This window comes from Siphateles boraxobius, unplaced genomic scaffold (assembly GCF_051911475.1).
Source record: "Siphateles boraxobius isolate OS27281-9 unplaced genomic scaffold, OSU_SipBor_1 26, whole genome shotgun sequence".
In the NCBI taxonomy this organism is placed as follows: domain Eukaryota; kingdom Metazoa; phylum Chordata; class Actinopteri; order Cypriniformes; family Leuciscidae; genus Siphateles; species Siphateles boraxobius.
In genome coordinates this window covers 13,299,645-13,326,801 of record NW_027508876.1, presented here as the reverse complement: position 1 = coordinate 13,326,801, position 27,157 = coordinate 13,299,645, and the positions used below count along the sequence as shown (strand labels likewise).

The 27,157-nt window shown below is 37.3% G+C and overlaps 1 protein-coding gene across 13 annotated transcripts in view; it reads left to right on the top strand.

Annotated features, from left to right (window-relative positions):
* The window catches only part of kiaa1217 (KIAA1217 ortholog), a 159,260-nt gene that overhangs the window by 84,344 nt on the left and 47,759 nt on the right, over nucleotides 1-27,157 (top strand). For 8 of the 13 annotated variants that reach the window (XM_077244390.1, XM_077244387.1, XM_077244384.1 and 5 more), the window contains exon 2: nucleotides 12,471-12,763. In XM_077244390.1, the coding sequence (XP_077100505.1) occupies nucleotides 12,471-12,763 (293 nt within the window). Of the gene's footprint in view, nucleotides 1-9,908; nucleotides 10,186-12,470; nucleotides 12,764-16,671; nucleotides 16,953-27,157 lie in introns of those variants that run through there. The other 5 variants (XM_077244389.1, XM_077244388.1, XM_077244386.1 and 2 more) reach the window with 3 other exon arrangements.

Below are 27,157 nucleotides of genomic sequence, written 5' to 3'. Positions count from 1 at the left end.
CGCATGCGTTGAGTGGAAATGCATCTTCACCTATCCTCCTTTCTGTCTGTTATTCTTCATCAGTAGTTTAAAATGGATGGAAGCTAATGCTTTATAGATTCACAATGGTGGAGATCAGCAGGAGCACAACAGATGCTTTAAAAGAGAAAAAGCGTGCTTGCAGTGTTTGTTTTGCTATGCAGTAAATAGAGAAACAAACACATGAACACTAAAACCTTTCACACATGAATATTTATTATCCCTTCAAAGTTCAAATCTCTTCTGGAAATGTCACTTTTGACTTTCGCTCAATTGGAGATTTGCTCCAGGGTTTGGGTGAGTCCGTCTCCCGACATCTCGGTCATGCATTATTCTGAATGTGCTTTGAATTGAAGGAAGAGGGAAAGCCTCAGGAAAATGTAAACAATAGAAGTAGCGACGGGACACATAGTGAGTCCTCCACCCCGACCACTGCCTGTTCCTCAGATGTTTTTCCTGCACTCCACCAGCAGTTCCCTTTCCACAAATGAAAGTTTACCGCCCGTCTTCCTCTTCCAAGCTTAGCATTCAACAGTGGCCAAACAACAAACCGTCACATGTTTTCCAATAACGACCAATGTGACCTTGTCGCACAGACCACTCATGTAGAACAATAATGAAATCTATTGTTTTAAAATGATTGATAGAAACAGGATTGTTTTGTTTAGATGTATTGTGGGAAATTTGATTTGATTGTGATTGTGTGAGTTTTGATTATGCAGATTTAAGACTCAAACAGTTCTGCTTAGCTGGACTGATGTTGTTCTTCATTAAGTGACATCAGGCATATGGCATTCATTACACACATCCAATGTCTCTATAATTTTGGGAGCAAGCACCCCATGCACACAGACACACATATACAAAAACAAGCCATGCAAGTAATTTTTCCCACCCAATTCATTCGGATGTTTGTTTGGGATTAGTATATTTATAAAATAAATTAATAGGTTTTTATTTTATAAATATACTTTAATCCAGCAAGAATGTATTCAATTGAAAAGGCATTTATAATGTTAAGAAAGACTATAAAAAGGCATATTAGAATGATTTCTGAAAGATCGTGTGACACTGAAGACTGGAGTAATGGCTGATGAAAATTCAGCTTAAAATAGTTATTTTAATATCTGATAATCTTCCTATTTAATGTAGCGATGCCCATTTTATATATAAAAAAAATGTTCTTTTGAGTTTGACCTTTTCAAGGAATTGGTAGATCCAGTTAACAAAACTGTCCTTGTTAACGATTCATTCATGAATCATACTGATCTGCTTCTGAAATTCAACTGGAAAGCATTATCAGTGATGAAAGCTTCATTTTTAGTCTGTTTGAATATTTTGCAAATTTTATGTACTATTTTCAATTATATTAATGATATGTTTTGGGTGTTTTGGGTCATCTTTTAAGCTTGAATGGCAGCGATAATTCGAAGCATCTGTGTTTGTGTTAAATGGAAGTATGAATTGATCTCTATTCTGAGAAGATGCTGTTTGATGTCATAAACAAAATGATGCTTTGTAATGTAGTAAATGTGTGTTTTATAACTCCTAATCGTGTGATGATGTTGACATTTGCATTAATCAGATTTGCATCACATGGGCATTAAGGGATGATGTGCGTCTGCTCTAGTGCTCTCTGCCTGTGACTTTCGGGACACTTAATCTGGATAGTGAGAAACTGGATCAGGGTTAAAAAGAACAGGAATCTGGATTGGGGACAGTGATCTTGAGTCTGTAGCGCTTGATCATTCTCTAACACTAATTTGACTTCATTCGTCAAGCTTTGACTGGCCTTGAATGTTTTTGTGTCACACAGACCGTGTGTTTTAGCCCTGTGCTCTTGTATATGAGCGTGTGGCTGGGGTCCTGCTGCATTACAGCACTGACATGCCTCAGTGCTGATGACATCGTCCGACTGGGAGGAAGCCTAGCAGGGGTGATGTCATAGACAGCGAATCAGATCATTTGCTGCAGCCTTCATCCATTAGAGAAATTAGTGTTTTATATCTTTGCCCTCCATCCTTCTTGCATCCCATCTTTCTAACCTCACTGCTTACCTCCCATTTTGTATCTTTCCCTTACTTTTATGTAATGCGATATTTTGTCCCCTAAACCAGTTTTTCCCAGCCTGATCTGACTCTGGCCGGGACATAAATCTAATTCTGCCATTATAAGTTAATTTTTTTCTCTGCATAATGCTGTGGAATAGACACATCAAAGTTTTTTAAACTGCTCATCGATTGTGTTATTCAACCGTTTATGATATAGTTCAACAGTTTATGAGTGTCTGTGCGAAGCTGGAAGACATGTTGATGTGACATCTAAAGAAATCGCTTTGCCAATTGCATGTGCTTGTTGTAAACCTTATAAACACTTGAGGGCGCCAGAGTTGTAACAAGATAATTGACAATGTAGAAGTGCAGTGGCCTCAAAAAGTGTTTAAACACTTAAAGGGATGAGTCGCCCAAAAATGAAAATTTTGTCATCTTTTACTCACCCTCAAGTTGTTCTAAACCTGTATGAGTTTCTTACTTCTGTTGAACATAAATTATGACAATTTTCATTTTTGGGAGAACTATCCCTTTAAGAAAATGTATCAGTGTCTTTGCTTTTAATATCAGTTTTCAGAAATGTTTGTCAGGTGTATATTGAGTTTGTGAACTGTGACAGTTAACCACTGTTTTTTTTTTATTTTTTATACTTGTACAGACTATACAGGTATGTGTGTCCGTGGTCACATAAAGCCATGCTCACTTTCTCTCTGATTTCTTTTTCCTCAGTCATCATTAGTCACAACTGTTAAAAGCTGGTATGTTCTCTCTTGGAGTGTTTTTAAGGGTTTCTGACCTCTGTCTTGGATGAAGTCAGTGTTTTGGGGTCTGTAGTGCTGCTCTGTGTGGGAAACAGTTTCTGTAATCTCCAGGAATCGAAGCTGGAAAGACTTTGTGTACACATTGAGGAAATGAGAGGGAGACTTTGAGATGTTTTCATTTGGCCAGATGTTAATGACATACTAAAAACTTGATTTCTGGGATTTGTGGGTTTATGTGTGTTTCTACACTATATAAACTTTTAAAGCACATGAGTCTGCCCCCGTTGTTTTACCCCTGGACCATTTTGTGTCATGTTGCGATAGCTCTCAGATTCTGCAGACTTCTTCCCTTACACTTTGTTCTTTCTGTTTATCCAGGAAAGAGCTCATACTTTAAAGGTCACTTTAGAGCCAGGGGTGTGATGAAGGTGTGACAGCGGGTGGAGTGTTATGGGCCAAATTGGTTATCACTTACTCACCCCATGACTTATGACCTGTATGACTTTCTATCTTCACAAAGCAAATGTTTTGAAGAATGTTCACTGCTCTTTTTTAATGTATTTAAATGTAATTGTAAAGTTGTGTAATTTTTCCCCATCTGAAGAATATGCATTAATAATAAAAATAACAATTTATTTTTTGATGATATTCTATTTATGCATTCAGTCTACCAACTAATTACACTGAACAATTAAATTATAATCATCATCATTATTTTAAAATTCCATTCCTTTATCCATTATAATTAATTTTTTTATTATTGTTTGGTATGTTCAAATTACCACAAAATGTATACTGCACATTATTCTATAGTAAAAGTGAACAGTTTGTATAAAGAAGCTTCTGAGGCCCCCAGCATTTACCTAAACATCGAGATGTGACCATGCGGGACAGTGCCAGTTTAAAGAAGAGTGTGAGACGGTGAGGTGCAGTCATGTCTGAATAAGAGCACTGACATTTGAAGGTGCTTATCTAGCTTTATAGCAGTGAAAGGATTCTAATCGCATTTTAATAAAGCCATTTCAGCACTGTTTTATTAAAACATAAATTGTAATTTGGCAAAGCCCATGAACAAAATGAAAAGAACTGGACTGTGATAAGACGGATGTGCTTCTGTGTTCACTAGACTGTATTCCGTACATTATTGTCTATGTCTGGTCAGACAGACAGCTGTATCCCTGCCAGGACTGACTCCTGTTAAATCTCAACTGATAGACAGACAGAATGACTTTGGCTGCTTTCTAGAGTATGCCCATGATGTAGCACTTCCTACTTTATCTTCTTCATTTCTCCTGTCTTCTCTCTAACACACACACACACACACACACACACACACACACACACACACACACACACACACACACACACACACACACACACACACACACACACACACACACACACACACACACACACACACACACACACACACACACACACATACCTTGGGATGTCTCTTCTCCAGCTGTGCGAGGAATGATCCATGAATTCATTCTGCCAAATATAATCAAGATGCAATTCTCACAGCTTGTGTGTGTGTGAGTGTGTGTCTCCCTCATCTGTTCTCCTCATGGTGCCGCAAGCCCCTCTGTTGGCAGGGCGACCGTTGACACGGAGACAAACACACAGCCCAGAGCTCCTTTATTCACTTTATTAAGGGAAAGGGACAGTCACGGCCAACTGCGCAGTAACTCACACACTCAAACTGTCATGTAATGCACATATTGAAACAAAATCCTAAAACTACACAATACAATAAACCGTGTATCATAATTTAGAACAAAAACTATTCAGAATACACTGTCACTTCTCGTAGTATCAATAAACTTTATTAGTGCGCATCACGTATAATAGAGTTCCCTCTTATGGCCACTTCCCATATAACACTGAAATATGCCATATAGACAGATTACTGTGATTACAGACAGGCAGAGGGGATAGATACGATAGATAGATAGATAGATAGATAGATAGATAGATAGATAGATAGATAGATAGATAGATAGATAGATAGATAGATAGATAGATAGATAGATAGATAGATAGATAGATAGATAGATAGATAGATAGATATTTTACTGTATTTTAATCCAATAAATGCAACTGTGAGCATAAGAGACTTCTTTCAAAAACATAACTAACCAACACCAAACTTTTGAGTGATAGTGTAGTTGTTTTTGTTGACATTTTTTATCTCTTTTACCCTTTTTACAGTTAGGATTTTTAGGCTTATACAAATAAGGGCACTATACAAAAGTGGATGAATAATACCATAATCTTATAACTCTGACTGAACTCTGACGCTGTTATCCGGTTCTACTCTTCTGCTTGCAGATCAAAAGAGCACTTCCACTGTAAACAGACACTGGAAGCTGAAAGCTGAACTATTCCTGTGTTCTAGCACCATTACAGCATCACTAACTGCACACATGCGGGAACTAAAACAGTGACACACTTTTACTCCACAGCTGTTTTACAGACGCCTATAAATGTGTGTGTATGTGAAAAGGTCTGCAGATCGTAAACTTTCAGCAGGAAAACATCTGCTCTCTTTTACTGCAGTTTTTGCTCTAGTAGTCAACTGGTTATAATGCCAACATACAATAGAAAGCAAGCAAATAATAAAAAAAATCTGAATGTAATAGTCATTCAAAATATCACAAAAAAGAACAAAAATTAACATGAAATATTAAATTATTATTATTTTTTATTAACTAATTCTTAATTTATTTGCCGATTATTTTGCAATAGATATATCAAAGGAAATAGAAAAATAATAGCAAATATATCAGTCTAGCTCAACTTTAATCAGATGTATGAATGTATGTATGTATGTGTGTATGAGTGTAAATGTGTATGTATGTGTATGTGTATGTGTGTATGTATGTATGTATATATATATATATATATATATATATATATATATATATATATATATATATATATATATATATAATGTACATACATGTGAAAATTGAAAATGTTCTGTTAATTTCCCAAGGAATTTGTCAGTATCTCCTGCCTTGGGTGAGGGAACGAGATCATCTATGAGAACTTGCTGGAAGAGCGAGTCAGATTTAATCTGGATTACAAATTGATGAAGGAGATAAAAACAGATTCCGCCTGAAGGCTCAGTGAATTCTTTGGATTGTCTTAAGGGTTTATCAGTCTCATTACCTGAACATGCTGCCATTGTGATCAGGGGAGAAGAGGCACGCCCGTATCACATTATCCTATGTTTTTATGCTTTCATTATCCGATTAAAGTCAATTCTTAAAGTAAAGAAAGATGCTGAAGATGAGAAATACTTCTTGCCACCCTACACCTGACACTCATCCCTAAAATTTGACAGTGATTGACAGTTGGAATCCATCACCCGAAAAGCCTCAGGGTTTTGGAGGATCTTAATTAGAGGTGTATAGAAAGTAAATAATCTGTAAAGAGAGAGAGAGTGTAGAGAGAGAGAGAGAGAGTGTGTGTGTGTGTGTGTGTGTGTGTGTGTGTGTGTGTGTGTGTGTGTGTGTGTGTGTGTGTGTGTGTGTGTGTGTGTGTGTGTGTGTGTGTGTGTGTGTGTGTGTGTGTGTGTGTGTGTGTGATAAGTGATTAGTACCACCAATTGGAATTGCAAAAATAGTGATTGTGATAGCCCCGCCCCCAAACTAATGCCATTGGTTGATGCAGTGTTAATAAATTGTGTTGGTTTGGATCCAATTTTACAAGTCAACATTGGCTTGGTTTTATCTCATTAAACATACTTTTTGAACACAAATTAATAGTAGGATGATCGTATTATGTGAATTTCGCTGTGTGTGTGTGTGTGTGTGTGTGTGTGTGTGTGTGTGTGTGTGTGTGTGTGTGTGTGTGTGTGTGTGTGTGTGTGTGTGTGTGTGTGTGTGTGTGTGTGTGTGTGTGTGTGTGTGTGTGTGTGATGTAAAATTGTGTGTAAGATTCATTTATCTTATTAAATGACACTATCATCCCTTAGTCAGTATCTGTCTGCAGTAATGCAATATCCCCAGCCACACAAAAGAGCACTGTCCAACCAGAAAGAGAGAGAGAGTGGATGGAGAGAGATGTACATTGTTTTTAGAGAGAGGAGATGAAAGTTCATGAGTGGGAGCACAGATACACATTCCTCCATAAATCCATTACTGAGCACAACCCTACACCACTGACCCCAAACGCACCAGGATACACACACATCTCCTAACTAAAGACGCATGCCCTGTTCGGGTTACAGCCGAATGTCGGGCCACTGTGTCCTGTGACAAGGAATTGCAAGTTAAGAAGACTGGAAGAGAAATAAAGAGTGTTTTTACAGGGGAAAGAGAGAGGGATGTGGTTAAACTTCCTCAGCATTGTTCAATGTGAGATTTTTTTTATCGGAAGAGAAGGACTGTGTGGTTTGGGAGATGAGAATTGTGCTGTTTAGGCTTGTGGTTCAGGGAAAGTAAGCAGTGGGAATATGTGTGATTAGGAAGAGCTTAATCAACATTTTGCAGAAGGTCACTGGTGCTTTGGCATGAGAGGTGCCAATGTTGATTATGGCTGGCTCTACGGATTTATTATGGCTGGTTTGATCAGTTGGCGGGTATTTGTGAAATTTAATAGCTGGACTATTTTAATAGATTTAATGGGTTGGCTTTGGCTTTTGAAATGGAAGTATGACTAGAAGAGTTTGCTTAACATCCTGCTCTGTATATAGAAATATTCTATGTAACGGCTACCTATTTAGAATATGTTATTTATGTTTATTGTAGCATCTCAAGCTGAATATAAATGTTGTATTTTCTTCTTCCTTAAGCTTTTGAGCTAGATCCACCAAACTTGGCATACACATTTAGGCTGGTCTGATTCATGTTGCTGTTTCTTTTCTAATTGCTCCAACTTCCAGTAGCAAGAGGCCAAAATTCCCCTTGCTCAAAATGGGCCAAGACTCCAACTGTCAAACCTTTTAAATTTAAAGTCACTTTACACCTAATAACATGTTAGTAACATGCTAAAGCATGCTATCAACACTTTATAGCTGCATGCTAACAATGCCTAGCAAGATTCTAAAACATGCTAGCAAGTAGTAACATGTAAAAATATAAATGGCCTTAAAACAAAACTCAACTTTATCATCTAGCTTATTTTAATATATTGTGAGATATAAATATACAGCAGTATATTTAGAAAGATATAAGGTTTTACAGTTTAAAGTCAAAATTAAATCAAATTTGAAGTTTTTAGCTTTTAGTATTAATATGTTTCTGTTATCTAAGCTAGTGTGCTCCAAAACAATGACTAAATTCGCATTTTGAAGATATAAGCATTCAAAACTTACAGTCTCTCACTTCTGCCAATACGGATCAATGATTTTGATGACATCACACTTCTCATCAGATTTTCTGTCCAATCAAATGCTCTCTAGAATCTAAAGGGCTAAAATTGGTCACTTGTTCACACATTTACTATTTGGTAAATGATCCGTCATTGATCATTGATCCGTATTGGCACAAGTGAGAGACTGTAAGTTTTGAATGCTTATTTCTTCAAAATGCGAATTTAGTCATTGCACTATATTATACACTATACACTTTAACTTGTCAGAGTTCACCTTTGAAAGAATAGTATTGGAAAAGTTCATATCTTTATAAAGAGAAAAATATGATGCTGACACAACCTGGGGAAACAGCTCCAAGTCTTTTTAATTACACATTATGTCAACTTAAATCTAAATAAATGTTGAGAGAGAACAAAGATCAAATGCCATCCTGCATAAATGCTGTTCCATTCATATATATTTTTTTTAAATAATAGTACAACCTATTGAACAAACTCTACTTCTGTTTCTCATAGGTCTGTCAAATAAAACATAGGGTCTTCCCTGACATAAGGAATAGTCAGCTAACAAAAAACAACAATAAAAGATGTGCAAGAGCGTACAAGAGTTTCTTTCCTTTCCATGTGTTGCATTAGCTTTCAGATCTGTCTGTCTGAGCTGACTGAACTATTATTAATTACTCACTGTATGTGTTCACACAGAGACACAAATATTATTGTCTTTTTGATAAAATGACAGGCTTGTATAGGATTATAGAAGAAATATGAAACGTTTTAAAATGCCCTTCATTGAATAATCTACTTGCTGTGGAGCAGCCGCCCCCATTCAGCTGTTGGAGGATTACAGTTCTCTCAATCACTTCACATTAGACACACTGTGTCAGGAAAGAAATGCTCTTCAAAACAGTAGTATTTGACTTTTATAGCCAGCAACAGGAAACACCACGAATAGGGTACAAGAGCACAACTGTTGCACTTTTAAACCAATAAGGGCACAAATCAAGTTTTCTTTAGAAAAACAAATGTTAGATAAACTGTTACATATAATAATATTATCATAGCATGAAAAGTAGATGTTTTTAAGCAGATGAAAATCTGTAATCTGTAACTTTTCAACCCTCTTGCCAAATTTATTTTTTGGAAAAATGTAAAACCATTTTTCCCCTATGATTTATAAGAAACATTTTATAAAGTAAAGTCTTTCGAGAACTAGTAAAGAGCATTTGCATTTGATGCCACATTATTTTGTACTGATTAATAACCAAATTTAGGCTTGTGACCCTGTTACTTACAACCCTGTGAATTACAAATATTTTATTGTATTGTATTTTTTCTGGACTTTTTTCTGTCTATTTCTAAACATTACACAGTCATGCAAATGTTGGTTTTACACCATATTCAGCTGATCACATTTTGGTAACAGGCTTGCACAAATTGCAAACCTGGAACACACAAAAAAAAAACATCATAGAACATTTAGTTTAACTTCCTGACACCATTTTCTTAAGGGTTAAGCACTTCCTTTCACTGACATTTTGTTGAAAAACAACAAAATCTTTTCTTATTTTCTTACTTTATTGAAAAGTGGCAGTGTAGAGAATACAGACAAGAAGGTTAACATATAGAAAGTAAATTATAAAAAAAATGCTATTGAGAGCAGGAGAGGGGAAGTAAGGATCTAGCACCTGTTGGCCAGGGCCCCTCGCTAAGCTTTACATGGGAACGTTAACGTCACTGTCACCTTTTTAGGTCTGGGAATGAGGACACACACACACACTCCCACACACTCAGCAATGCAGCGGGCTGTTTTCAATTGACAAGTTTCTATAGTTGATCACGAGTGCTGAGAGTAATCCCGACTCCATTAAAGTAAACTGCTAAAGCGTCTTTCACTCATGTGAAAGGCTGTGGAATCTGGCCAACAGCTGTTCTCTACAGACAGACTCTCAAATTCAAAGTCTATAGGGTCATTGTATTGAAGAGCATGGCAGAACTTGGAGAAGAGAATAGGAAAGACTTGCCTGGGGAAGGTAAGGGCTGCGTGACACTAATGTAGACGTGATAAAGCAAGGTTGCAATAACAGGGTTGAATGTTTGCTGTATGAAACAGGATTTCTTGATTTTCTTGTTGTTCTGCTTTGAGATTGTGTGTACAAGTGTGTGTGTGTGTGTGTGTGTGTGTGTGTGTGTATAGCTTAACAGCTATAAATAGACTTGATAGATTGCTGTCCTGTGACACTAGGGGTACGGTGGAGGAGGAAGGGCTTCAGGACTTCTCAGCCTTACACTCTTACACTTAATATTCAGTGATATTAATGATTTGACTGCATTGACACTATTGGATGAGAACATAACTTGACCTGAATTGAGCTGGATGATGACACAATCATAAAGCAGGGCTGCTTTATAGTTGAGTTGACTTTGTTTCATAATTGACTAATTTTGCCAAATCAAAACTGTTATTGAACTGAGCTGAATCAACATTGAAGTGATTTGAAGTTAATAACGACACTATTGTCCTCTGAGACCGGCTTATCTGAACTTAACTCATTTCATATTTTATTAACTTTACACTGTTATTGAACTGAACTGAATCAACATTGATCTGACTTCAGGTTAATAATGACACTATTGTCTTTTTTTAGAGCTGCTTTAAGCAGAATTGAATTCTGTTTGCATCATTGATCATTATTTTCCCGATTATCAATTTGAAGCTGCTTTGAAACATTCTCTATTGTATAAAGCGCTATATAAACAAAGTTGACTTGACTTGACAATTATATATATTTATTAAACTTTTGGTGGGCTTTTTTAGACAACAGAACCTATTTCAAGGTTTGCGTTCTCGAGCCACCAGGCACTGTTGTTGTGCGAATGAGCGGGCCGGAGCGCATTAAGGGTTTTCTGTTAGAACGGTGTCATGTTAGCGGCCCGTAAGTTAATAACTAATGATCTTTGCAACGGAAGTGAATCAATCAAAACTAACTCTAGCTGGCCAATAACTTTATTCTAGAGCTGCTGTAAAGCCAAAACAATCTCTGTTACTTTGATTTCCTATTATCACTGTAAAGCTGCTTTGAAACAATCTAGATTGTTAAAAGCGCTGTATAAATGATGGTGACTTGACTTGACAACAGGAGTACTTAGGAGAGTGAACGTTAGCCTACCGTTTCTCACCTATAGAGAAAACAATAAGTCTCTTGGGGCTATATCTCAAAATGAGTGCAAGTACTCATTATTGAGAAAAAATTGCCCATGTTAGGTACAAACATCTGTGTGCCAGTTTCACAAAAGAAGGCAATTCATCAGAGACAGGTCATTCCCATAGCTTTGCTGACACAGTCTTTCCTCCTCTGCACTTCTGTAGTTTCTTCTACTCCATTACTCTGTAAAAACGCTAATCATGACTGAATGTGTTTGTGTTATTTTAGCATTCAATTTTATTCACCTCTAAGAAAGTGTTAAATTTAACTGTTTCAAATGACTTGTGGGTGTGTCACATTTGTTATGAGTAAACAACCAATGCTAGCATGCTGTGCACAGTTAGCTTTGTTAGGACATGTTCACTTCTTTTGGTTTTTGGACTTTTGCTTGGGGATGATCAACCTGACAGCTTTATTTAATAAATCACAATGTCCTGTCCTGACTACACTCCTTGAGAATCATCGTTCTGTCATATGTAAAAGTTTATTTAGCCTGTGTGTGTGTGTGTGTGTGTGTGTGTGTGTGTGTGTGTGTGTGTGTGTGTGTGTGTGTGTGTGTGTGTGTGTGTGTGTGTGTGTGTGTGTGTGTGTGTGTGTGTGTGTGTGTGTGTGTGTGTGTGTGGCCTGGTAAACCCTACATTATGGGGACAAAATGTCCCCATTAGGATGGCAATATCTGAAATACTTGTTCGTGTGGGGACATTTTTTGGTCCCCATGAGGAAAACAGCTTATAAATCATACTAAGTGATGTTTTTTGAAAATGTAAAAATGCAGAAAGTTTTCTGTGATGGGTAGGTTTAGGTGTAGGGTTAGTGTAAGGGAATAGAATATACAGTTTGTACAGTATAAAAATCATTATGTCTATGGAAAGTCCCCATAAAATATGGAAACACTACATGTGTGTGTGTGTGTGTGTGTGTGTGTGTGTGTGTGTGTGTGTGTGTGTGTGTGTGTGTGTGTGTGTGTGTGTGTGTGTGTGTGTGTGTGTGTGTGTACGCATACATGTGCATATTTATGTAACACCCATATGTGAAAATGAGGTCCACAAAAAAACTAAAACTTTCTCATATATTTCGCTAATCGTTTAATTTCATCTCTTTTTTTCTCCCAGAGCCTCTGAAGGGTAATCTTAAGGTGACATCCAGTGAAGACGCAGAGCACCTGACCCGTAAACAGCAGGTTGTCTCCACTAACAGCCCTGGTTTCCGCTGCGAACCCAAATCCGCCCGGGCAGGGGCTCCACGCAGACACACTGTGGGCGGAGCGCGCAGCTCACGGGAGATCCTGGCCATGCAGCCCTCAGATATGGACAAAAAACGGGAGGCCTTTTTGGAACATCTGAAACAGAAGTACCCACACCACGCCTCCGCCATCATGGGCCATCAAGAAAGACTACGAGAACAGGTGAAGACCACTATCAATACTGTTTGTTGTGACACTGTCGGCTCCAGAAGCACAGACTTTGTTCTCTAATGTATCGGATTTAGAGATGAAGTATATGTGTGGAAAAAGGAAATAGGTGTATTTAACATCATAAACAATGTTGAATGACAGATGAATGACAGCCCTGGGCTAAATCTCATTTTCTAACATTTTTTTGTCATAATAGCCACTTATGCAATACTCTTTACAGAAAATTGAAGGCTAATAAAACGCCAACGCCAAAATGCAAGCATTTATTATCAAGTAAAAGTTTGAGCCACTTTATTAGGTATAGTAATATAGTACTGGGTTTGACGTGCTTTTGCCTTCAAAACTGCCTTAATTCTTTGTCACATAGATTCAACAAGGTGCTTGAAACATTCTTCTGATATTTTGGTCTATAATGACATGATAGCATCGCGCAGTTGCAACAGATTTGTTGGCTGCACATCCATGATGCAAATCTCCCTTTCCACCACATCCCAAAGGTGCTCTAATGGATTGAGATCTGGTGACTGCAGAGGCCATTTGAGTATAGTGAACTCACAAAAGATGATTTGAGCTTTGTGACATGGTGCATTATCTTGCTGGAAGTAGCCATAAGAAGGAGGGTACACTGTGGTCATAAAGAAATGGACATTGTAAGCAACAATACTCTGGTTGGCTGTGGCATTTGAACGATGCTCAGTTGGTTCTAAGGGGCCCAAAGTGTGCCAAGAAAATATGCCCCATACCATTACACCACCAGCAGGAGCCTTAACCATTGATACAAGGCAGGATGGATCCATGCTTTCATATTGTTTACAACAAATTCTGACCCTACCATCTGAATGTCGCATCAGAAATCGAGACACATCAGACTTTTTTCCAATACTCTATTGTCTAATTTTGGTGAGCCTGTGCAAATTATAGCCTCAGTTTCCTGTTCTTAGCTGACAGGAGTGTGTCGTCTTCTGCAGTAGACCATGTGCGTTCAGAGATGCTCGGTTGTAATGAGTGGTTATTTGAGTTACTGTTGCCTTCCTATCAGCTCAAACTTTTCCATTCTCCTCTGACTTCTGGCATCAACATGGCATTTTCACCCACAGAACTGCCGCTCACAGGATATTTTCTCTTTTCGGATCATTCTTCATCAACCTAGAGATGGTTGTGTGTAAAAATCCCAATAGATCAGCGGTTTCTGAAATAATATGACCAGTTTGTCTGGGACCAACAACCATGCCACGTTCAAAGTCACTTAAATCACTTTTCTTCCTTATTCTGATGCTCATCATCATGACAATGTCTACATGCCTAAATGCATTGAGTTCCTGCTATGTGATTGGCTGATGTGATATTTGTGTTAACAAGTAGTTGAACAGGTGTACTTATCAAAGTGGCCAGTGAGTGTATATCTGTGAATAGCAGATTTGATGGGTCTGTGCTAACTAAAAAAAAAAAACATTTTGCAACCCATGATGAAAGTTTTTTTTTTTTTTTGGCATCTGTGGTGATGTGTATTTGTATTCACCGCCATTACTTTATCCTGCTGATGGACATAAATATGGTGTATGAGTGAAAAAATCACATGACTGAACCCAATGAATAGTAAAATATACAAACTGTGAAAACAGTGCAAAGTATCACATGCAAAACAAATATGGCATGTTGCAAAACTAGGAAAAGAAAGTAAAAATGATCATTGGCTGCGTCCCCCAGGGGGCGCTATGAGGCTTTCCCCAAAGCGACCCCTAGGGGACACCGCAAACACAGCGGAACCATGGTTACATATGTAACCTGAGACATTTTATTACCTGCAGGTAGAAACTGAAAGAAACATCATTGTTATAAATATTTATTACTGAATGGGTGCAATGATTACATTGAAATATGCAAAATCAAAGTAAAAGCCACTTATCTCATTGTTGTAACAGTGTCTTGTGTGTATGCGTTTTCTATTGGACTACCATGGATCAGTAAGAGGTTGTCCACAGGTTTTCTTTGTTCTGGATCTTTAGGTCTGAGTTATCTGGTGGCTGTAAATAGTAAAGAAAATAAGTGAAAAGAAGAGAAACTTTTTATCTGGTCTACTTTCTCCAAAAAAAAAGACCCCAGGGTATAATAAACATATTGAGTGATGTTAGCAGTTTCTGCAGTGTACAGTGTACGCATAGATGCAATATGAAAGTATATTCAGTGTATAAATATGGCATTCAGGCATTGGTGTCCTTACGCTGCACATTCTTCAGTTTTTACCCCAGGGATCACCTCTCAGCCAACTCATAATATTAAATCCATTCATTATATTTTCATATTAAAACACTGGATACTGTGAAATAGTTTTCTTTCTCACCACATCCCCACAACCAACCAAACTCCAGTCCCAGAGTACTTAAAAAGGTTGTAAATAGATTGACCTCTCATTCCGAACAGGTGGAGGTTTGTTTTATATTTCCCCCCTTTGGCCGAAAGAATCCATTTTCAGTGTTTTGTGTCCAGCCGTAGTTGCCTGAGGTGAGAACTGAAGTCTGTGCCATATATCACACTGACACATTTTAGCTGTCAGGCCATGCCCTAAAGGTTTCATTTTATGTTCAGTTTCACATTCAAGTCTGAATGTTTAAGAAAAGTGACAAAGAAAACTTCTAAGAAAAATCTTAAAGTCTATGTTTCTGGTTTAATATAACAAACGTTTCTTTTATAGCACAACCCGCAATAATCTATAAAATGTTTGGAATTATCATTTTGTGATATGAAGATTGCTTCAAAACAAAATGCTTTCTGTAAAATGCTCTCTTTTCGCTCGTTTTGCCCATACTCATCCACTCAGTGGGTCTGTGGAATGTTATTTGGATTGCCCCAGGGGGTATTAAAGAGAAAAGGTGGGGGCAGGGGCCGAAAGCCTTCCCACAGCGGGTGAGTGAGGGAGTGTTGCGTGTTTACTCTGATTGAAAACAAAAGGCTCCTCACCTGCTCCTAAAGACCTAAACATCCGAACAATGGAGGTGATTGACAGCTTCTCAAGAATGAGAGTGCTTGGCTGCAGAGTGTGTGCGTGCGTGCGTGCGTGTGTGCGTGTGTGTGTGTGTGTGTGTATGAGAGAGAGAGAGAGAGTTTGTAACAGTGTGGGCGGATATGCACAGAGAAAGACAGGGAGAGAGAAAGAGAGAGAGAGGAAGTTAGATTGGTTTAGTGCCCAGTCACCCATACACTTGACCAACCGAATCTTATTTGTATAGTCAGTCATTTGCTTTTACAATATTTCACACAAACCTATTATTACAAAATAATTGCACGAACAGAATAAAAGCATATCTTGTTTTAAAGGTGGGGATTGCAACTAAGTCTTTGAACTGTTCACTGCTGCGTTAATCAGGTCATGATGCATTGGCTGTGTGTCATATGACCTGGTCTGAATGTTTCTGTATCTTTATTTTGTTTGGGTGTTCTGTAGCTGACACATTCGCTTGCCATTGAACACTATCAGCAGGGATGTGCTGAATCGCACAACAACACAAGGAGTTTAGCATTTAGTTAAGTTGCGTAAGACTTCACCTGTCCTTCACCTCACACTAAATCAAATGTAGGAGAGCCTGGGGAGTGTTGCATCACATGTTGTTTAAACATTTGTAGTACTTCAGTGGTTTTTTGGTGGTTTTTCAGTGGTTTTTGTTTCAAACTTTAATATAATAATAGTAATAGAAAGCTGAAAGTGTAAATTAATGTCAAATTCATAGAATTCTCTTCACTACTGAATGGGTTGTAACACTAGAAAACATGGCTTTAAATTGATCAGATTTACTCAAAATTATTGTCCTATTTTTGTGATGATCCCAACGGTATTTTAGGTGGAGAGTTATAGGGATTTGAAGTCACCATAGTAATGTGTGATGTAAGAACAGGCTTGGCTCAGTTTACAAGTAGGTGAGCGCGCATAGAGCTGCTGGAGGAAAGCGCGGAGAGGAGGGGCGCGCGACTCACACACACACACACACACATACTCTCTCTCTCTCTCTCTCTCTCAAACATTCGCTCTCGAGCACTACATTGCGCGAAATGAACTTACTCCGGGAATAGAGACAGAAAGGACATGGCATACTAGTTTTCAACCTTCCTCCAAATCATGGGAACATTGAGAATGAGTCGCAACTGAGGACGATTGTATGAACTTGTCTGTATATTGTGGAGTAAGGTATTGTAACAATTCCTCATACTTTAAAAAAAAAAAAAACTTGCCATCTATTTTTATAAACTCAATGCATTCGCCAGCAAGCACGCTGATGCTCGCGCGATCGTCTTCAGTCTTGCGCGCAAACTTCTGAACGCTGCGCGTTCTGTAACTAGAGAAGGCTTGCGCATGTTTGCTTTTCTGTAAGTTACTGTTGCAGTAAGTAACCCGATATGCGATTCTTTCTGGACTGTGACACGGCTATAAAGATGCGGACCAGAAGGATAACAATGGTAGGGATCTGCTGCTCCCAACCAGGTGTGCTCAGGGGGCGTTTGGAGTGGTTCGTGTGAGGCTTGTAGCTTCTTAGCCATCGTTTGGATGTTGTTTTTCATTGACTGTTCCATCTTGCCCGTTTTTAGATTTTAAACAGTGATAGACTTCTTAAGATGTGGCTGTGTGTTGTTTTTCCTGCTCTTGTCTACGTGGGAGGATAGATATATGAGGTGTTAAATCCTGGCTTTTGGGTTTGTTGTTGGCATGTGCTGTTTACAGTAGTTTGTAGTTTACAGTAGTTTGTAGGGCAGATTCAATTGGCTGGGTCCCAGGTGCGAATAATGGGATGGGGGCGGGGCTTCTGAACGCAGAACTTTCTTATTTAAGGGGAACCAAATAAGAACGTTCCCAATGGGAAACTATGGTTAGGGGAACGTTCTGAAAAGCCAAACTTATAGAGATGGTTATGTGATGTAAACTAGCTTTGAAAGCATAAGATCCCACCCTACATTCAGAGCGCTCTCCAAAGCCACACCTCCTCCAAAATACATGAACGCACACAGCAGAGTTTGCAAAGAGATGGGGTTAAATTACCTCATGTCTGAAAGCACTAGGAAAGTATTAGAATAATAATGAACGTAAACAACTTACAGAGCTCTTGTACCACCGGACTGCTGCAGATTCATTTCAGTGTTGATAGTGTTGACATATGGCGCTTTTCCATTACCAGTACCAGCTCGACTCGCCTTGGCTCGACTCGGCTCGCTTTTCATTCCGTTTTCCATTGCAGAAAGTATCGCCACAAATAGTACCCGGTCGTCATAGCGACGCCTTTCGTTCCGTTGCCCCATCAAGCTCTCGCTGGATCCTCTCTTCGGCAACCAAACAAAGGAATGTCTGCACCTCCTCGTTTGACCACGGCGTATTCTTCCGAGTTGCCATAATAATAGTAGTAAGTTTAGTAACTATCTCTGGCTAAAGTATTTTAAAAAGGCGGGGTTATTCTGGATACTCAATCTGGCGCGTGCAATGATAACGCAGTGAATAGTGACGATTCTCTCTGACCAATCAGCAGTCGGCATTGTTTTCACGTCACATTTTAGTATCGCCTTATAGCTCGCCTCAGCTCGCTTAGAACCTCGCCGGAGGTGGTACGAAAAAAAGTACCCGAAAGCAGATACAGGTACAACTTTTACACAGTGGAAAACCAAACAAAGGCGAGTCGAGTCGAGCCGAGCCGAGGCGAGCTGGTACTGTGTAGTGGAAAAGCGCCAATAGAAATGCATAAATCCGAGTCTGAGGACGTGAACAGCTTTGGGTAGGCACAGGTTGCCATCTCATAATTACGGTTACGACATGGCATGAACGCAGCATAAACTCGTTGTTTTAGTTCAAAAGGAACTGTAAAAGGCGGCTACTGTTTGTTTTTGAAGCTCGTCGCTGTCTGTCTACAACTCTGCATAGCCTTACGGAGCGTGTTGGTGATGTGTGAGCGAGTAGGGTGCGCGGAGGTTTGGAAATAAACAAATGTTGACAGGCAGGTAGAACATTATATCATTATATCATTGAGTTCGGACTGAATTCAATGATTGGACGAATCTTTTCACAGAAGATACATGCTTGAATATTTAGACCACGTCTATCATTGATTGCTATCAGGATTTGAAGAGGATTTCAACCAGTATAACAAAAATTGCCTACCCTACCTTTAATTTACAAATCATGCATTATAGTAGGCTACTCAAGTGTTTTGAGATCATAACAGTATTGCGGAAGGGACCGCTCAAAATAAGTCTTTATTAATCAAAGATCTGCCCCTTTGATAATTATTTGTCTGAATAAATGAATACAAATTGTTGGTGTTTTACTGCCACTGATGTTCATTTCAGCTGGAACTGCAGTGAATTGAATGCAAATTTTTGGACTTTTACAAAAATATAGATAGGCACATTTTCCCAATGCACCCGAGCTGGTTAAAGTAGTTATTACAACATGAAGAATTTTTTTGGTGACCTGACAAAACATATGCATAGCCCTTTAGACCATCAATAGGGCTGTAAAGAAGCTGTCAGCATTTGCTTTCAAATGAAATGAGCCATGATAGTCCATTAAAAAAGCCGCTTGGACCAGTTTGTAAAGCTGAACTAAGACTTCAGTTCTTCCTATTGCAAATTTTGACAGCTAATGCAATGACTGAATTGCTTACAGGGATGTGCATTCTGTGTGTAATCTAGGCTTGCTGTCAGACATTAGGCTAATTTGAAGTGTAAAATTCATTTTTACATTCTTTAGAAAGAAGAATGTTCTACTAATTAGTGGTTGAATGAGACTATTGTTTATGTTTGAAACACTAACTAACACTCACTAATTATACCGCATAATCACTTTCACGAATTATACTGTATTATTGAGTTGTTGGGTGTCAGAAGCATCTAAGAGAAGCACAGCATTAGCACAGTTTTCTTGTTGACGGGCATTCCTGATCTCAGGCCAGCTTCTTCAGCGCAGTTTTACTTAGTGCAACAACCCCGACTGGTCACAGATCAACCGCTTGGCACCTTCCCAGTCCTCCATCATTGCCGTTGTCTGCCGAGAGCAGACATGAGTGAATTGATATATTAAAATGTTCAGTAGTGGGTCATTCCGGGGTCATGAGCTCAACTGGAGACGCTGTCAGTTTAAATCGTGAGTGCAATTTCAGTTTTGCATGTTTGGCTGCTTCATTCCCATGAATGGTCCAATTTCACAGGGCCATGCAAATACTATGGCAGCTGCTCTGATGGGGATTTGATGCTCATTTAAGCATGATGTGTAGAGGAGCCAGCCTGCTATCCACTGTTATGAGAGGTACTTACATTATGTGGAAAGGACTGTACTTTTGTAGAACAATGACAAGAACAATGGGGCGTCTTCTTGATTTTTTTATGATGGAACTTTGCACATAACATTCGAGATTAAGTAAATCACTGTTGTATATTAACAACATCCATTTGTTAAAAAAAATTACTTTGAATCTTTGACCCTGTTTGACTTGATATTAACATCTGTCTCTGGTGACCCAATCACAAGTGTTGATGACGTCAGGCAAATCAGAGCTGTTCAGTAAAGTTGAGGACTTTTTTTAATTTTCTGATTTGACAATTAAAGTCTGGAACCGATATTTTTATGCTGTGGGTGCTCAATTCACATTTGTTTGTCTATGAAATGCAGTATATGGAAATAGATGGAATATAGGTAAGAAGATTCTTGAAAGAAGTATCTTATGCTCAAAGCGGCTGCATTTATTTAATCAAAATACAGTGAAATATTCTTGTAATTTAAAAAAACTGCTTTAATACATTGTGAAAGTAATTTTTTCGTGTGACGGCAAAGCTGAGTATTCAGCATCATTACTCCAGGCTTCAGTGTCACATGATCCTCAGAAATCATTCTAATATACTGATTTGGTGCTCAAGAATATTGAAAATAGTTTTGCTGCTTTTTTGTATACACTGTAAAAAATTATTTTTTGGTAAGGTAAATACTACTGGAAAAAAAATATAATTTAAAAGAAAAAGTTAGTTCAGGCAAGAATTTAAAAAAACTAAGTAAATTCCATATCAGTACTTAATTCAAGCGAGCAGAAATGAAAGTGTAAATATCAACTCAATAAAATGAAGTAAAAATTACTTAACTTTTCTGATACTGGGGTTCCCATCATGCACTGGACCTTGCATAATTAATGAGGTTCATTTTTCACTGGTTTCCAGGTGTGTTTACACTGTTTTATCATTGCTTTTGTTGTCAGGATTAGTAACTTGCCATTTTGTGACATTTCGAGTAAATTTTCTGCACAAAATGACACATTTAAACACAAAAATGTTGTGTAACAATGTTACCGTCATTGTGTATTGTCTACCAAGTATTGAGGTCTTTGCATTCACATCATGTTTAACATCTGACATGATGAAGGATAAATAATTTAGATACTCTAAGTAAAACACTTACTATAAATGACTGGTATAATTGAGTGTAATGTAATGCAAAGGAAATTTCAACTAAATCAATATTAATCAACCTTTTACTAGCCAAGTTAAAATTACTTATTTTCTTTGTTACTTTCACTTAACTAGGTTAAGTAAAGTTTACTTAATTCCATACTCCAAGTAAATTTTAACTTAAAGATTTCTAATTAAAGCTACTGATAAATATATTTAGGTTTTTACTTGGCAAATCTAAATTTACTAGCATTTTCTGAGTGGAAAAAGTTGCCTAGCTTTTTTCATGTAAATCCTACTCCAAATTTTTTTCAGTGTAGAAAGTGTGATATTTTGGGGGGGATTATTTGATAAATAGAATCTAGTAGCAATAAAAGTTCAGAACAATTGATTTACTACTATGACTTTTGATCAATTTAATGTGTCCTTGCTGAATAAATATTTCTCTCTTTCTCTCTCACATCAAATCTCAGTTTATATAAGTGAAACATCTTCAATTTCATCCAGTTTCTCTTTTTTTCTGAGAATGTGTAATGGTAAGAGAAGGTGTATAGAGAAGGTGTGAGTGATGCTACATTTTCTCTGTGTTTGTCTCAATTTTAGACAGGTTTGAAAAGTAATTTTCAGCATATATCCTACTTCAGTGTAGTGACTCATTCTGTTACTATTTGTCTTTTATTCTGCTCTATGTTGTTCTTCTACTCTCTCTCTCTCTCTCTCTACTCTCTCTCTCTCTCTCTCTCTCTCTCTCTCTCTCTCTCTCTCTCTCTCTCTCTCTCTCTCTCTCTCTCTCTCTCTCTCTCTCTCTCTCTCTCTCTCTCTCTGTGTTTTTCATATGTGAGTATGTGAGTGTGTGGCAGTAGCCAGTGTCCTGTAATGAGAAGGATGAGTAAGTGACTGTCCTCTCTGAGGTTGAGGTTGACCAGACCGTTTTTTTTAAGGATCAGTACCAGACCAAAGACCAAAATGAGGACCTGAGTTTGCTAGGTGGAGCCAGTTTGGTTAAAGCTGTAGTTTAATGTTTGGGTTTGGGACCAGTGGCATTTTTTAGAACGAAATTCAACAAGAATGCATTAAATTGATCAGTGACAGTAAAGAAATGTATAATGTTACAAAAGATTTCTATTTCAAATAAATGCTGCTCTTTTAAACTTTTGAAGAATCTTGAAAAAGGTATCAGTTTACACAAATCAGCGTATTAGAATGATTTCTGAAGGATTATGTGACACTGAAGACTGGAGTTATGGTTGCTGAAGATTCAACTTTGCCATCACAGGAATAAATAACATTTTCAAAATATATTAAAAATAAAAAACAGTTACTTTAAACTGTAAAAATATTTCACAATATAACCATTTTACTATATTTTTGATCAAATAAATGCCTTGGCGAGCATATTGATACTTCTTTCAAAAACATTAGAAAATCTTGACCCAAAACTTTTTTTATGGTAGTGTATTAAAGGGTCTGTTTTTAAAATTCCACAGTATAATCTTTTTAACTATAATTTCTCACAGTTATGCTACAACACACACACACTCAAGGTTAATAATGTGTCAGCACATTCCTTCCTTTTCCATTTAGACTCTTTCTCTCCTTTTTCTGATACAGTTCAAACCACCAAGGTTAGCAGAAATATTGGGAAAACCGCCCATTTTCCAGTCAGACCATGAAATTGCTGATGACTACATTATATTTATTGAATAAAGCTGACACAGAGTGGCAGTATTATTAAAATAGCTAGTATAATTCAATTTCTATCAGTGTGTGTCTATGGTCCTGTTTACACCTGGTCACTTCATACATGTTCTCTAATCGGATAGCTATCCGATTGTGAAAAGACCAGGTGTAAATGCCCTCAAAACTGCTTTCGAGACGGATTTAAATCTGATCACATAAACAAGTGTAAATTCATCTGTTTGTTGAAAACACCATTTCACTCACACTATATTATAAAAATAAACATGTGAGAGCATGTTATAGGCCATATATGACGTTATAGCCAGATAGGGATGTAATGTAGAGACAGTTCAAGGTTATGGGGGTTAAGATTGTCAAGAGGGGTCAAGATGCAAGCAGTTAGTTACTATATTAAAGTCCTTATATCTAGGCCCAGAGTGGGAATTTTATTTTTTGTTTTTTTGTTGTTGTTTTTTTGCATTTTCTGCACACAATCTCAAATATATAAAATCAAGAGTACTACAGTATATTGGCAGCTGATGCATTACATATTTTTCATGGTTTAATGCATCTAACTTGCAGCATCTTTACAATGTAATTACACAAATAAGTACTGAGGGTAGTCTTTGTTACATATCTTACATTTACTTACCATAATAATAACAGTAAATTATGCCTAATTACATGTAACTAACCCTCAACCAAACCCTAATCCTACCCTAACCCTATAGTAAGTACATGTTGTTAATTAATATTACTCAGTACTTAAATATATAATTACACTGTAACAATGACACCTTTAAATAAAGTGTAACCGTACTGAGTAATATTAATTAACTACATGTAGTTAAAGGGTTAAGATTACTTGAGAAGCAAACTGAATATAATACTTAAACTCTGTAAGTTGTTCCAAGTTATTGATGTTTATACTTAAAACAAGAAAAGAAAATTTGTCAGTGACGTAAGAAAAACACATTTAAAAATTAAAATTCTGAATATGTACCGAATATATATAAGATTTAGATATTTTTACCCAAAAATAAGACAAAAAATACTGATCAATATGTTTTTGTGTGTACTTCAGACAAATCAGCTGTAGTTTATATTCTTGTTCTAAGAAGGATAAATTTGAACAACTTTTTTCACCAGACACATCGACACCACAGCTAGAAATTCCTCTGTATGATATGAAAGATTAACCTGCAGAGTCAGCAAACATGCCCAAACACATCCGTGTGTGTGTGATATTTTCCTGCCAAGGTGTCAGTGGTGATGTGATGAATCGCTCAGATGTTTATAAACACACACACACATGCACACACCTCCTTGCTGAACATCTGCGTACCACCTTTGCGTGCGGACGAGACCTCAAGCACCGGCGTGGTGAAAGCCTGTCACAAGACTTTGTGTGCGGAAAAAACAGAGCCGCCATCTGGTTCTGTTTGGCCCAGACAAACTGTAACCCCACCCTCATATGTTCCTGCGCTGCCCTATCCCCACAGAAAAGAGGAAGAGAGAGAAGAACCGGCATAAAAGGAATAGAGGAAAATGGCCTTTATATCTATCACCAGACCGAAACAAGAACAGATGGACAATTTTTCCAGATGCTCTTGATTCAACAGGATTTAGATACAGTATCTGCAGGCCTGGTGTATGTGTGCAGGCCATAGAGAGCAAACTTGAGGCCTTGCATTACTGATATGTGTCTGGTTTAGGAAAGAAAATATTTGGATTGTTAAATGAGGTGGTTTGAGTTGCTGGTGGCTGATTTGGGTCTGATTGCTTTCCATACACTTGGTCTTTTCATGATGGGATAGATGTGAACTTTTAGAACAATTATCCTGTGTTTGTAAGATTGAAGTTACTGGAGGTCATTCATTTTCAGGGGCAGTTGGTGTTTGAGGTGACCGAATAAAGTTTAATTTTATGCAGATGTCATGATGCAGTAACTAGATAGCAGATAGATAGTGGATCTGACGAGATCCGCCTTCTGATGCATTTGGATACTAGTTGGGTAGCAACTAGTGGGACCTCTAGTGATTTATTCACTGTTGGCATGTACACATCTATAGTTATAAACACACCATGATTGGATATTTCAGGGGCCATGCCAGTGCTGAGGTCAGTTCAACGTGTTCTGTCGAGTAGACTAAAGCACTGGGAATCTAATGTGTTTAAGTGTGAATACTGCATGAATGTGTGTGTCTCCAATATATTGTATAAGAAAAAAGAGCTCTTTGTTTTTTCTCCCCCTGGACATCTCAAACAGGAGTTAATGAATACTTTTATGGTATTCTTGTTTCTTATACACTATCATTAAAATGGTTGAGGTCAGTAAGTTTTTTTTTTTTTTAAAGAAATAAATATTTTTATTCAGCAAGGATACATTCAATTGTGGAAGCTTGTTTCCGCCACAGAATAAAACATTTTAAAAGATAATTGCGACTTTTCATCTCATAATTGCGAGTTTACATCTCACAATTCTGACTTTATTTATCATATGATATAAAGTCACAATTGCGTGTTATAAAGTCAGAATTACGAGATATAAACTCACAATTGCGTGTTAATAAAATGTATAAAATATAAAATAAACTTTTTTTCTAGCCGTTGCGAGTTTATATCTTGCAATTCTGACTTTATAACACACAATTGTGACTTTAAATCACGCAATTCTGACTTTATTACTCACAATTTATATCACGCAATTGTGAGATTTGTGAGAAAAATTGTGAGAAAAAAAAGTCAGAATTGTGAGATAAAAAGTCACAATTACCTTTTTTAATTTTTTATTCTGTTGCAGAAACAAGCTTCGATATTAAATGGATTAAAAGTGACAGTAAAACCATTTATAATGTTACAAACTATTTCAATTTAAACACAAAAATATTAAGCAGCACAACTGTTTTCAGTTCAATATGATAAATCAGCATATTAGAATGATTTCTGAAGGATCATGTGATGATCTGGGGTAATGATGCTGAAAATACAGCTTTGCCATCACAGGAATAAATGAAATTTTAATGATATTTTAAAATATGAAACAATTATTTTATTTATTAAATTGTAATAGTTGTATATAATATTATTATTATTATTATTATTATTATTATTATTTTGAAATAAAAGAGTTCAATTAACTGTGTAGCTTTACTTTTAACAGCACGAATCTCCGGTCCACACGGAACATTTTTTCGAAACTAAACAGAAAATGGGCCATTCAGAAGTCGTCACAGTCTTGAAGACACAGCTGTGAATGCATTAACATACGACTGCCCATATTTACATATAAACAACTTTTAAGTATCCAGCAACTTGCCATTGCTACTCATTTCACATGCAAACTGATTTGCATATAGAAGGTATTTAAGGTTATATTAGAGCTTCTTAAAGGTACAGAAGCAAAAACTGGGCTAGGTGGTCTGGGTGGAAGTGGTCATGTAGAACTGAATTATGATTGATGTTGCTGTAAGAAACCTTTACTAACATTATAAGTGGACCTTGGGGAAAAATATACGCCCCTGGTTTTGTTTTTGAGTGTGTTATGTGTGGTGGCAGGAGATCATGGATTCCAATGCATTTTGTGTATGTGTGTGTTTTGTCCATAATGAGTATAGCTGATGTTACATTACTCTTTCAGTGGGGGGAATCCCAGCATAACTGAAGTATCATGTTCAGAAGAATGGTAAAACAACTGGCAGAGCCAGAACAATTCAGCTTTAAAACTATCCCTGTATAGCCCTTCGCATCTGTTACTAAAAACATGGCCTGGCTAACATTGGTCTGAAAAAAATCTTAGACTCATTGTGTTATCTGGTGAGGCTATCACTTTTTATTGCCTTTCTTTCTTGTCTCTCATGACAAGTCTTATTGGCTTGACTATAAAGGCATAGCAATATTGCCAATGCAAAATTCATGGTACAGATAAACTACTCCTTATCTCTGTTTGTATCTTTATCATTCCTGCCAACACACACAAACCTGCTTTTTATTCTTACAGCTGCAGATATGAATGTTACTCGCTATTTGGTAGCCACAATTTCCACATTGATAACCATGAAGCTAATTAACGATAAGTGAGTTATCATAACTACATCATTACATGTCCTCTTTATAGATTCTGAGACCTGTTTGACCAAACCACTTGCGGATCGGTAGTTCTTACTGTATCTTACTGTATTCAGGAGAGCAGACACTCTTATGTGACATCTGCCGGGTAGAATACATACAGTATATAATAATTACTGACCTTCTAACATACATGCGTTAGCTGTGCAATGTAAGTGATGGTTTGTG